This window comes from Apium graveolens, chromosome 8 (genome assembly GCF_009905375.1).
Source record: "Apium graveolens cultivar Ventura chromosome 8, ASM990537v1, whole genome shotgun sequence".
NCBI classification, from domain to species: domain Eukaryota; kingdom Viridiplantae; phylum Streptophyta; class Magnoliopsida; order Apiales; family Apiaceae; genus Apium; species Apium graveolens.
The window spans coordinates 52,619,041-52,632,128 of NC_133654.1; the positions used below are offsets into that span (position 1 = coordinate 52,619,041).

Consider the following 13,088-nt stretch of genomic DNA (forward strand, 5'->3'; position numbering starts at 1 on the left):
TGGGTTTCTTGTTCCCCAAGAACTCCGTGGGCTTGATCCCCTATAAATAGGGGTACGTAGGCACATTGTGAAGGGTCAGAAGCGAGAGCGCAAATGAGCCACCACTAACCCTAAACAATCTTAGCCCCCAATAATTATCACCACAAAACACTGTTCATCTTTTCCGACGAATATTGTTCATCGAATCCACCGGTTACTGTTCACGTTTCCGACGAAGAACCGCCATCACAAATCTTGTTTCCGGCTACGAACCTCAAGTTTTGTTGCTCCCATATTCCTCCGTCAACACCTTGTAAAAAGTCTGGATTATTCTGTGGATTGTTTAGACCAAGTTGTCATGCCTGCTTTTCGGTCATAGTAACACTTGTTGGAACATCATAAAAGTTCAACTTAAGTAACTTGAAAATTTGGAAGTAAGTACATGCACCATATATGTAATGGAGAGGGGACCAATCCGAAAGTGACTGATACCTTTGTAGGCAAATGCTGGAGGGAGGAGTGAAATCAACCATTACCGTCACAAGGGAATGAAAAGATAGTGCTGTGAAACACAATGATTTGTAAGGGCATTCTATTGTAGTGTGTGCCTGTACATTTCAGGATCATTTTGAGTGAGCTCAGTGTTGGCGATATTTGAGGTGTACTTATCCAAGAACTAAGGATAAGGAAGGTTCATGATTTATTGACCCCCTCCACATGAGCTAATAATGAAGAATCGGCATGTCAAGATGTTTAGAGAGGTCTGTTTTAGTTGTTACCCATTTCGTAGTCTTACTTGGAATGATTGTCTCGTGTCTTTACCTTCCCGCTACTTTATTCAAGTATATCAGTAGTGTCTTGCCTCTTTCCCAATAGTTTCATGGATACCTCACTCTTTTGCAGTACAGTAGTAATGTGTGGCCAACTCCAGAGAAAAGCATGCGCAAATGGGGATGTATGTACCTTTTTAGGGGTCAACGAATACGTATAACAAAAAAGGAGTCTTAGTATTAGCATTAAACATGATTAGACCGGAATTGGGAGAATTGATAAACTAAGGTTAGTTCTTAGATAAACGAGTTTAGAAATAAGACAAAATTTTGATCAGGGGAAGGTAGAGTCTCAGTCTGGACAATGCTTATGGAGAAAACTGGACTTGCGATGAGCTACGCATATAACAGTAAGAAGATTATTCGATATTTTGTTATCTGCAACAGACAATAAGAAGATAACTATATCCTTCTGCAAGAAATGAACATTATATAGTAATGATAATGCAAAGCTATTATATAGGTAAACCAGAAGCACTAATATTATAAGGTTCTACAGTACAGTTGTCTGTCCCTATAGATCGTTCCTACTCATTAATCATAAAAACCATCAGTTGATCTATACAAGCAGAAATTATCTTCCAAGTTCATCGATAACATAAGTAAAATAAAGCACTTCTCCGATGATTTGGTTTTTAGACATTAGTGTTTTTCTTCTTCAATGTGCCTGGCCCTTTCTCCCAGAATTTGAACTGCAAAACTCTGCTCTCCAACATCTTTTCCACCTCTTCGATGGGGAGTCCCTTGGTTTCTGGCACATAGATTAGAACAAAGAACAATGCGAGAACAGACATCACCCCAAATATGAGAAAGGTCCATGAAGTTCCTATAACCTGTGTTAAGGTTAGGAAGGATTGGGCTACAATGAGGTTAGAGACCCAATTAGCTGTGGCAGCAATACCTCCACAAAGTCCTCTAAACCTCAGCGGGTATATTTCGGAGTTGACAATCCATGGAACAGTACCCATTCCTGGAGAGAAAAATATGATGTACAGGGCTAGGCCAACAAGGGCAAGCCACCCATATTTGCTTGGACAGCCTCTCGTGTACCATAATCTGCTATCACCATGGCATAGATCTTTCACTGTGTCATTCGATATCAAACAAGCTCCAGGAAATAACTGCAATTTAATGCAACAGTCAGAAGATGAAGTTTAAGGATATGCATTAAAATTTTCCAGGCTGCGTAAGGGGGAAAGCATTTTGCATTTCTAAAGATTACACATGACATAGCTTCATATACTTGGATTTAGAAATAGTTAACAAATGCATAGTACCTTGTTACTAGATGAAGCACAAAACCCACAATCTGGAGATGAAGCCTTTAAACACTTCATACAGTCCCAGGTACCAGAAGAGCTGGATAAACTGTAGTCAGGACAAGTATATTGTGCAAAGTGAGACGTTTCGAGCTTGCTAACTTGAGGTGAATGAGTCGTAGTCTGCTGAAAAACTGCCGACAGAAGCCCGAGTGAAACTATAAGACCAATCAAGCTGATGACCAGAAGCTTTTTTCTTCCAGTCTTGTCTATGAAATATATGCTCACTATAGATCCAAGGGCATTTAGTCCTGAAGTCACGAGTGAAAGCAGGAGTGCAGTTTGGTTGGAGGCAAAACCAGCTAACTGAACTATGGTGGGACTATAGTACATGACTGTGTTTATGCCGACAAACTGCTGGAAGACCTGAAGACCAACGCCAGCTATTAGTCCTCTTCTCACCGTTTTGGTTTGGAAAAGTGTCTTCATTTTGGTCCAAAAACTGACATTATCGAGATCCCCTGTTTCCTTGATTTCATCTTCAACAGATTCTTTGAGAGCTTGAATCTCTGCGTCAACATCTTTTGCTGGATATATCTTTCTTAGTATGGCCTCAGCTTCTTCTTCTCTACCCTATTTTAACCAAAATATGAAGAGATTTTACAAGGATTTCAACATTTATGCAGAATATGTAGGTTATACTAATGCATTGTAATCTATGAATTCTGGTATGAAAAGCAAATAACCTTGCGGTAAAGCCAACGAGGTGATTCTGGAAGTGATAGCATCAGTATGAACTGCACCAATGCTGGAAGTCCGGCAATACCAAGCATCCAACGCCAAGTACCTGGCGCCTAATTTCCACAATATTACTTACCCAAACTAGTAATACAAAATTAGGAATGCATGTTTTCATGTTAAAAGAAATACGTATTCACCTGGGTAAAAGCCAAATTAATAAGATAAGACAAGAACTGTCCCCCGGTGATCAAGAAACCATTAGTACTAACTAAAGCACCGCGGACTCTGGCTGGTGAAGCCTCTGAAATGTACAGAGGAGACGTCATTGAGGCCATTCCAACTCCCAGTCCAACAAATATACGGCCAACGATAAGGATAGCTGGACTTGGAGCTGCAGCCATGATTATAGCTCCAATGAAAAATAGAAAATCAGCAATTAGGATGGCAGATCTTCTGCCATACCGATCGTTCAGCCACCCTCCTACAGCCGCCCCTATAATTGCTCCAGCAACTGCCATGCTAACAATGCTTTCCTGTTATATTTCACCAAGAAGTTAGCATATGTATAAATTTGTTGCCCAAAAAGGGTGTTTAACAATGTCTTTATGCATGTTCACTGCATCCAAGTAAAATCAATTGTGACTTCATTTTCTTTGCATATAGATTAAGTTATCTAGTTGCTAGTACTTTCTTTTTTTTCAGAAACATTACTACTTTGTTATTAGTTGTTTTTAGTAATTAATCACACTCATCCCCTAGGTTGGTCCCACCTCTGCACCATCACTGAAGCAGTGGTTATTAGTAGTTTTTGTTGTAAGCATTTAGTAATTGATAATTTTTCAATTCCATGGAACAGAGAGTACAAGTTATAAATTATAAAAATTAATTAAGCCAACGAGAAATTAGAAAAGGAGCAGCAAAATTTCAGGGCTCAGAGGGAAGAAAATTTACTGCAGAAATAGGTAAGTTAGCTATGTATTCAACTTTAAACTCATTTAAACTCAGATAGATAATGCAAAATTTAACCTCTGCTGGCTATAAGATAAATAGAATACTACAAGATGGGAAAATATTTCTTGTTTAAGAGTAAGCTCAATTAAAAGGAATATTCAGTCACAATAAATTTTACAGATTAATTTACTGTTACAGAGTCACTATCTCACTGAAATAGAAAATTTGATTATAATAAAATTACTAATATTAAACAAAAAAGTTAATAAATTAACTAATTAACTAATTGACATAATTAGAGAAAATTGCACTTTATACCCTTTTATTTTGTTTCAAAAACAAATGTGTATCAATAGTATCAATAGTATTGGAAACTCAGTTTGCACCCCTCAACTTCAACCCGCCAATTCAAAAGCACCCGTTCGACGCTTATTATTAAAAAAGTAAGGGGTAGAATGAGAATTTCAGTAAAATATTAATTAAACTAATTTTTTTTATTTTTCAGATTATATTAAAAAATTGAATTTATTATTATAGCTATAAAATAATATCTTTAAATTTTTTGAATAATATTATATAGTTGAGTTTTGAATTTTAGTAATATTACTAATGCCAAAAATTATATAATTCTACCAAAATTAAATTCAAAATAATTTTTTTTATTTATATATAATTAATTTAATGTAATTATTTCATTTTAAAGTCTTTGACGTCGTTATGATTTTCAAGTGTATTTAATGAAAATATTCTGATCAATATTAATATTTAATATACAAGAAATCATTTTTATAAATATTTTAACTTATTTTTTGAAATTCCAACTAAAATTTATCTACATTTTAAAATAAAGTTTCCTTTTTACCCCTTATTATTTTAATTATAGTGCATACTGAATTAGTAAGTTGAAGTTGAGGGGTGGAAGTTGTATTTTCGAATGTTCCAGTACAAAATTGTTTTTTGAACTTTGTTTGAGGGTGAAAAGTACATTTATCTTACATAATTATATCTGTTCTTGATTCAGAAACTTTTATATACTAGAAAATACTCCTTATGAAGATGGAGTACTATTTGAGACAATTAGATCTGCACCCATCATTATGAAGATGATTTGCAAAACGTAAAGAAATTATTGGTTCCATATGCAATCGTGTATTTAATAATGGAACCTACATTTATTATTTTATGACACTTTTTGGAGAGGTCGGAAGTTTAAAAGCAAAAGATTAGGATTAAACCAAAAGTAGTAAAAGTATTCTAATAATAAACGGAGGATAAGCACATCTCGTTGACCATTAATTTTGTTTTAGTCTATCAATCTTCTTTTATGACTAAAATCCAAAAATAAGGAGCATGATTAAATACTTGTAAGAACTTGTTCCGCGTTCAAAATTTGAATCTCTTTTAAAGGTCATTTGAAAATTGAAACTATTTATAAGAGATATTTATTTATAATTTTATCGGGTATTTTTGATAAATCGAATAATTAATTGGTGATTTTTCGGTAATTTAGCAAATCAGTTTAATATTTTTTGTTATTTATCAATAATTTATCGATAATTTTTGAAAATCGACCAATTTTTATAATAAAGCTTCCAACCTATCATGTAAATACTGTCATATTGATTTACTAACAAATACATAAAGTTGGAGAATAAAAATGAAACTTTAGAGAGATTGAATTAGAGGTGGGAAGTGTGGAATTAGATGCATCTTGTACATGTATCCGTATAGGGGCGAATAAGTGCATACAAGAGTGAAATTTCAATAAAACAAGACAACCAACTCTAAGACAAATTTGTATGCAAATAATACTTTTAATATATCCAATAATTGTAGCAAATTAAAACTATTATACAAAACCAAACCTGTAGAACAGTCTTCTTATCCACAGCCTTGAAATCATCTCGGATATACAGAAGGGCGCCTGATATAACTCCTGCATGTCCATACATCACCCATGACAGCAAATACTATTATTATTCATTCAACGACAAAACAAATATAACAAAATGATATAATAAATTAAAGATCACGTTCTACGAAGAACACATTAGTTGTTTACCGGTGTCGTAACCAAAGAGGAAGCCACCGATTCCAGCAGAGAAAGCAAGACGAAGAACATAAGGGTTTTGCCATGATAGTGCGAAACACTCCCTGAAAGCTGAAACGCCTGTTCCTGGATGTATACCTCCTTCCATGTCCTGAAATAATATGAGTAGATCTGTTAGGTGTAACGGTAGTACTAGCAACTATGTATATATGTGTAAAACTATATCTTCATTAAAGGAAATTATAGATTGAGTATCAAGTGTGTGTACCTCAAAGAGAGATGACCGTAATCTTCTCCCAAAATTTTTTGACTAAAGAGAGAAGATGGAGGAGAGTGACACAGAAAGAATGAGGAGTGTGTAGAATATGATACACAATTTATAGACACGGGACAGGAAAATAGGGGTGTATTAAGAGTAATTTTTTTAATTTTTAAAATTATACTGTATTAAATTTATATTCTAAAAATTTCTTAAAATTCCGGAGGTATTCAGATGAATTTTTTTTTCTATTTAAATTTGGATTCTAAAACAATTGTATTACACGAACAAAATCAATAGTACAATAATATCATTTTTTTAAAAAAATTGAATGATACCAAAAGGATACTATCCATAATTTCCCAAAATAATTATAGAAATAATCATTTGTGTATAATTTCATATATGTGCAAAAAGTTTAGGACTACTCGTTTGACGTAGAGGAAAAATAATTAATGTAATTGTTATTTTTGCATACTTATAAATTAGTGTAAAAAGTCTACAACTACTAATTTGGCACTGAGTAAAAATATTTAATGTAATAATTATTTTTGTATACTTTTAAATACATGTAAAAAGTCTTCAATTACTAATTTAACATAGAGGGATTATGATTTCCTCGAAAGTCAAATAATTGAAATTACAGGAGTCCAATAGTTTAAAATAGTTTTCTTACATATTGTGTTAAAATAATTGGTGTAATGTCTATATTCGAGAAGTGCAATAATACTCCTTAAAATTTTACACATGGAGGGGGTGTTATGATTAACTAATATCAATTTTTAATTATTATAGAATTAGCATCAAACTGTCATGACAGTTTTATGTTAAGTTGTTGTAAGCGAGCCGATAAAGAAAAGCAATGTAGCAAAATAGAAGCAGCAAATAAATAGAACACATGAATTTTAGGTCAGTTTCGACCCATATACCTAATGGTCTACTTTCTGGTACCTTACCAACTTGATAAGAAAATATATTATTAATCTGAAATGATACGATTATTATCTCCTCTTAGGGATGCAAATGAACGGAGTCCTTCGTGAACAAAACTCGAGACCGGCTCGTTTAAGTAAACATCGTAAATTTTGAATCCCAATATTTTATAGTTTAGCTAATGGATGATTAAAACAATTGTATTACATGAACAAAATCAATAGTACAATAATATCACTTAAAATAAAAAAAAAATTGAATGATACCAAAAGAATACTATCCATAATTTCCCAAAAATAATTATAGAATTAATCATTTGCGTATAATTTCATATACATGCAAAAAGTTTAGGATTACTCGTTTGGTGCAGAGGAAAATAATTAATGTACTTGTCCTTTTTGCATACTTATAAATAGGTGTAAAAAGTCTACAACTACTAATTTGACACTGAGTAAAAATAATTAATGTAATAATTATTTTTGTATACTTTTAAATACATGTAAAAAGTCTCCAATTACTAATTTGACATAGAGGGATTTTGATTTCCTCAAAAGTCAAATAATTGAAATTACAGGAGTCCAATAGTTTAAAATAGTTTTCTTACATATTGTGTTAAAATAATTGGTGTAATGTCTATATTCGAGAAGTGCAATAATACTCCTTAAAATTTTACACCTGGAGGGGTGTTATGATTAACTAATATCGATTTTTAATTATTACACAATTATCATCAAACTGTCATGACAGTTTTATGTTAAGTTGTTGTAAGCGAGCTGATAAAGAAAAACAATGTAGCAAAATAGAAGCAACAAATAAATAGAACACATTAATTTTAGGTCAGTTTCGATCCATATGACTAATGGTCTACTTTCTGGTACCTTACCAACTTGATAAGAGAATATATTATTAATCTGAAATGATACGATTATTATCTCCTCTTAGGGATGCAAATGAACGGAGTCCTTCGCGAACAAAACTCGAGACCGGCTCGTTTAAGTAAACATCGTAAATTTTGAATCCCAATATTTTATAGTTTAGCTAATGGATTATTAAAACAATTGTATTACATAAACAAATTCAATAGTACAGTAATATCACTTAAAAATCAAAAAAATTGAATGATACCAAAACAATACTATTCAAAATTTACCAAAAATAATCATAGAAATAATCATTTTCGTAAACTTTCTTATAAGTGCAAAAAGTTTACGTCTACTCATTTGGCGTAAAGGAAAAATAATTAATGTAATTGCCATTTTTGCATACTTATAAATAGGTGTAAAAAGTCTACAACTACTAATTTGGCACGAAGTAAAAATATTTAATGTAGTAATCATTTTTGTAGACTTTTAAATACATGTAAAATGTCTCAAATTACTAAGTTGGCATAGAGGGATTTTGATTTCCTCAAAAGTCAAATAATTGAAATTATAGAAGTTCAATAGTTTAAAATAATTTTTATGTATTGTGTTAAAATAATTGGAGTAATGTCTATATTTGAGAATTGCAATAATACTCCTTGTAATTTTACACCTGGAGGGGTTTATGATCAACTAACATCGATTTATAATTATCACATAATAAGCATCAAACTGTCAGGACAGTTTTCTGTTAAGTTGTTGTAAGCAAGCTAATAAAGAAAAGCAATGCAGTAAAGTAGTAAGAGCAAATAAATTGCACACGCGAATTTTAGGTCAGTTTCGACCCATATGCCTAATGGTCACTATGCCATAGATTGATTTAAGCAACCCTCAAACTGTGTTGCTATAGAACCAAAAAAATGTTGCTAAAGGCCCAAAAAGGGCTAAGGCAACATCAAAACTATGTTGACTCGTAGCTAGTTAGTACAGATATCTATAACAACATAGCAGCCACTCTATTGCAACATACCATTCTTTGTTACTATAGATCTCAATAACAACATCTTTTGGACTCTGTAGTAACACATATAATGTGTTGCAAAAGATCATATAATTTATTAAACATATTATGAAATTGGTGGGGCCCACTTGTGGGGCCCACATAAATAATTTTAAAAAATTCATATTCGAAAGTTAATTTTTGCTTGTTTTCTTTTTATTTTCACAAATATATTAATAAATAGAACAATATTTAAATTCCAAAATATAAATAAAAATATTCCAAGAATAGTTAGACTAACTCAATCTAAATTAATAAATATATACTCATGAATTATTACAAAGTGATGAATCAAGTTCTGTAAAAACTATAACTTATTACAAATATAGGCAAATTTGTATACAGTGATAAAATTCATTGAATGACTTTTTGTAACCACTCTGATATTACTCTGAAAGTACTACTCTGATATTGCAGGCCTCGAGTATCCAACCAAATACAAAACCCTTATCCACCTTGTTAGATATATTTGAGATGTCATGTCTAATATGTTTCATGTTTAGTTTTCAGATCTTAACAAACAGGAAATATCATTACTTACTGAAAGCAATACTTACTGGAAGTCAGAACTTAAGGATATCAGGATTTCGATTACCAGAAGATAAATATCAGAAGATGGATATCAGAACTTAAGTACTGGAGGACTAACAGTTAAGGAAGGAAGCTGATTTACAGGAAAAAAGATCAAGACTAATACAAAAGAAGATATGCATGGAAAGAGTTTGAGGACTTAAAGACTTGTATAAGATATCTAATTGATATATTTTAGGAGACAGAATTATATTCCATATCAATTAGAAGTTATCTTGTAACTGTGTACTATATAAAAACAGACATAGGTTTACACTATATATGTTATCATTATCGAGAAGATCATACATTGTAACCTAGCAGCTCTCGTGATATTTGTTCATCACTGAGAGAGAACAGTTCTATTGTAACAGAGTTTATTATATCGAATATATCTGTTTACTGTTACTCGTGTTCGAAATCAATTTGATTGTATTCTACACTGTATTCAACCCCCTTCTACAGTGTTGTGCGACCTAACAAGTGGTATCAGAGCCTATCTGTTAACACACATACAGTAAAGATCCAAAACAATCATGTCTGAAAAAGCAGAAAATCCAACCAAGCCCGCCAAAACTGAAGAAGCTCAAAAGACTCAAATCCACAGTCGATATGAGACTATTAGGGTTCCCATACTGAGACCTTTTGAGTACCCCATATGGAAAGTGAAGATGGCTATATTTCTGGAAGCTACAAATCCAGAATACCTTGACAAAATAAATAAAAGACCGCATAAGCCAACCAAACTCTCTGTTGTAGTTACAGATCAGCCAACAAAGACCATACCAAAGGAGAAAAGTAAGTATACAGCTGAAGATATCTCATCTATTTCCAAGGATACAAAGTTAAGGCATTTTCTGCATAGTGCCATTGATAATGTCATGTCAAACAGGGTAATTCATTGCAAGACTGCAAAGGAGATATGGGATGCTTTGGAGACAAGATGCCAGGGAACTGATGCAATCAAGAAGAACAGGAGGACTATACTCACTCAAGAGTATGAGCAGTTTGACTCAAAAAGTGATGAGTCATTAACTAACTTATATGACATGTTTGTCAAACTCTTGAATGATCTGTCACTAGTGGACAAGGAATACGATCTTGAAGATTCAAATCTAAAATTCCTTTTAGCTCTTCCTGAAAGTTGGGATTTGAAGGATACTATTATAAGAGACAACTATGCTCTTGATGAAACTACTCTTGATGAAATTTATGGTATGCTCAAGACTTATGAACTTGAGATCGATCAAAGAAGCAAGGGACAAGGGAGAAAGTCAAGGAAATTTGCTCTCAAGACTGAGGAGGAATTCCCCAAATTGGCTGTCTCAAAGAAAGGCAAAGGAAAAGCTCTCATCACAAAGTCTGATTTAGAATCATCAAGTTCTGATGATGATGATTCAGAAACTGAAAGTTTACCTGAAATAGATGCTGATGAAGTGATGATGAAATTGTGTGCTCTTATGGTGAAGGGTATCACAAAGATAGCCTACAGGAAATTTAGAAGGGGAAAGAAGTTTTTCAAGAAATGTGGAAGTACTGATAAAAAAGGGTTCAGAAAGTATGAAGGCAAAAGTGCAAAGTGATAAGTGGATTTATATCCACTTGGAATGCTTTATTAAAGCTTAAATTGGTGTTTTGGACTAAAGTTGTTGATATTTTGATGTGTTTTTGTGTTATTGCATTTCAGGTATCAGTTATATGAAGAAATGAGCTTTTAAAGGAAATATGATAAAAAGTGATCAGATTTGGAAGCCAAGGCCATTGTCAAGTTGTAGAGAATCTCAATAGCTTCACGTGGACAGTTGAATCGCCTAATTCTGACGAGTAGAACTCAAGTTATGGCCAAAACAAGATTCATCAGAATTTTTTCCAAAAGCTGTCTGAGTGCCCGCCCAGGAGAGCTGAGCGGCCGCCCAGAGAGCTGAGCGTCCGCTCAGGAGAGCTGAGCGGCCGCCCAAGGCGCGGCTGGTCGCTGATTTCGCTGAAAAAGCCTTTTTTTAGTGGAATTTGACGATTTTAAGGGTCCAGGTCCACTAGGGGCGTATATATACTTAAAAAAGGGTTTTCATCATGCGGGAAGATTGGGATACCAAGGAGAAGACCTAGAAGCACAGAACAACTCCGAAAAAGAAGATCTTATTTTCAACTTGTGATTCTTTGAATTAGTTGTAACTTTGGATGCTCGTTTTCGTTCTTGTTGAACCTAGATCTCGTTTATTCGTACTTCGATTATTATTCAGTTTATTAAGACCTTGTTTTATACCATGCTTTCATTGGAACCCATGGTGAAGATGAGTTCAATTATGGACTAATCGTTGTCATGGGATTCTAACGGATTTACTTATGGATTTCAATAGTTAATTGTTTTGATATCTTTGTATGTGGTGATTGTATGATATCCTAGTATTGGTTGTGCTTATTTGTCTTATGTGTGTAGCTAACATATAAGATAGCGCGTTAATCTCTATTGAAGCGACAATGAATATAGAGGTTTAGAACTTGCCATGGTAGCATAGGTTCATGTATTTGTTATGCATGATTCGTAGGTAATTCTAACCGTTTTACTTGCCCTATGTAATCATTATGGATAACTTGTGCTTAAACCGTTATGTTGTCAAATTCTATAGACATATAGGGTCTCAATATAATTGGTGCCTATTCAGCTTCTATCTCTTTTGTGGATGTCTGGTAGAATGGTACTCGTGCAATGAAAGTTGGCGTTTATCAGTTTCGTGTTATCTGATTAGTGTCATCACTATCACATGCTAAGGTTAAGAATGAAAAGGCTATTGAATGAAGTATTTAATGAAGTTAGAATCCCATGTTTGTCATATATAGTAATTCAACCTCAATTCTCTTAGTTAATGTTATTTAGTATAATCTCTTAGTTTAATAAAAACCCAATTTGTTATTTGTCTTAGCATTGAGCGATAACCATACATTGTTGCATATGTGCGTAAATTGAACTTAACCTAAACCAGTCTTTGTGGGAACGAATCTGATTTATATCTTTTACTACTTGCAAACGCGTATACTTGCGTGAATATTAGCGCGTGTTTTCGCCCTAACAAGTTTTTGGCGCTGCTGCCGGGGACTCGGTGTTAATTTTTAGTTTATGTGCTTGTCATCAGTGGTCGTTAAAGTTCACTGACTCGGATTCTTTTACTTTCACGGTTTATTTGTTTGTGTTTCAGGTACTCATTACAGTGGGAGATCTAGCAGCACGAACGAAAGCCTTGATGGATTTTTCTCAACCCAAGATCAATGACATTCAATCTAGCATTATCCGGCCATCTATCACAGCTAATACCTTTGAGATCAAGCCTGGGATAATTCAATGGGTACAGACTTCAGTCCAGTTTGGGGGTTCTCCAACGGAAGATCCCAATACACACATTAGGGATTTCATAGAGATCTGCGACACATTCAGGTTCAATGATGTTCTTGAAGATGCTGTGAAGCTGAGACTGTTCCCATTCTCTCTGAGGGACAAGGCTAAGAGCTGGTTACATTCTCTACCAGCTAGTTCGATTACTATTTGGGAAGATCTTGCTCAGAAGTTTCTTACTAAATTCTTCCCTATGGCGAAGACAGCT

General features: G+C 33.6%; 1 protein-coding gene across 1 annotated transcript; it reads right to left on the reverse strand.

The window, feature by feature from the left end:
* Nucleotides 1–1,237: 1,237 nt before the first annotated feature.
* On the reverse strand, nt 1,238–6,188 carry LOC141678183 (putative inositol transporter 2). The gene is made up of 7 exons (XM_074484437.1): nt 6,079–6,188; nt 5,823–5,961; nt 5,626–5,696; nt 3,007–3,342; nt 2,815–2,922; nt 2,087–2,701; nt 1,238–1,930 (listed from the first exon to the last, which is right to left on the reverse strand). Exons 2-7 carry the CDS (start codon nt 5,956–5,958, stop codon nt 1,445–1,447), a joined length of 1,752 nt encoding a protein of 583 aa, XP_074340538.1. The 5' UTR covers nt 5,959–5,961; nt 6,079–6,188; the 3' UTR covers nt 1,238–1,444.
* Between the last annotated feature and the right edge of the window lie 6,900 nt (nt 6,189–13,088).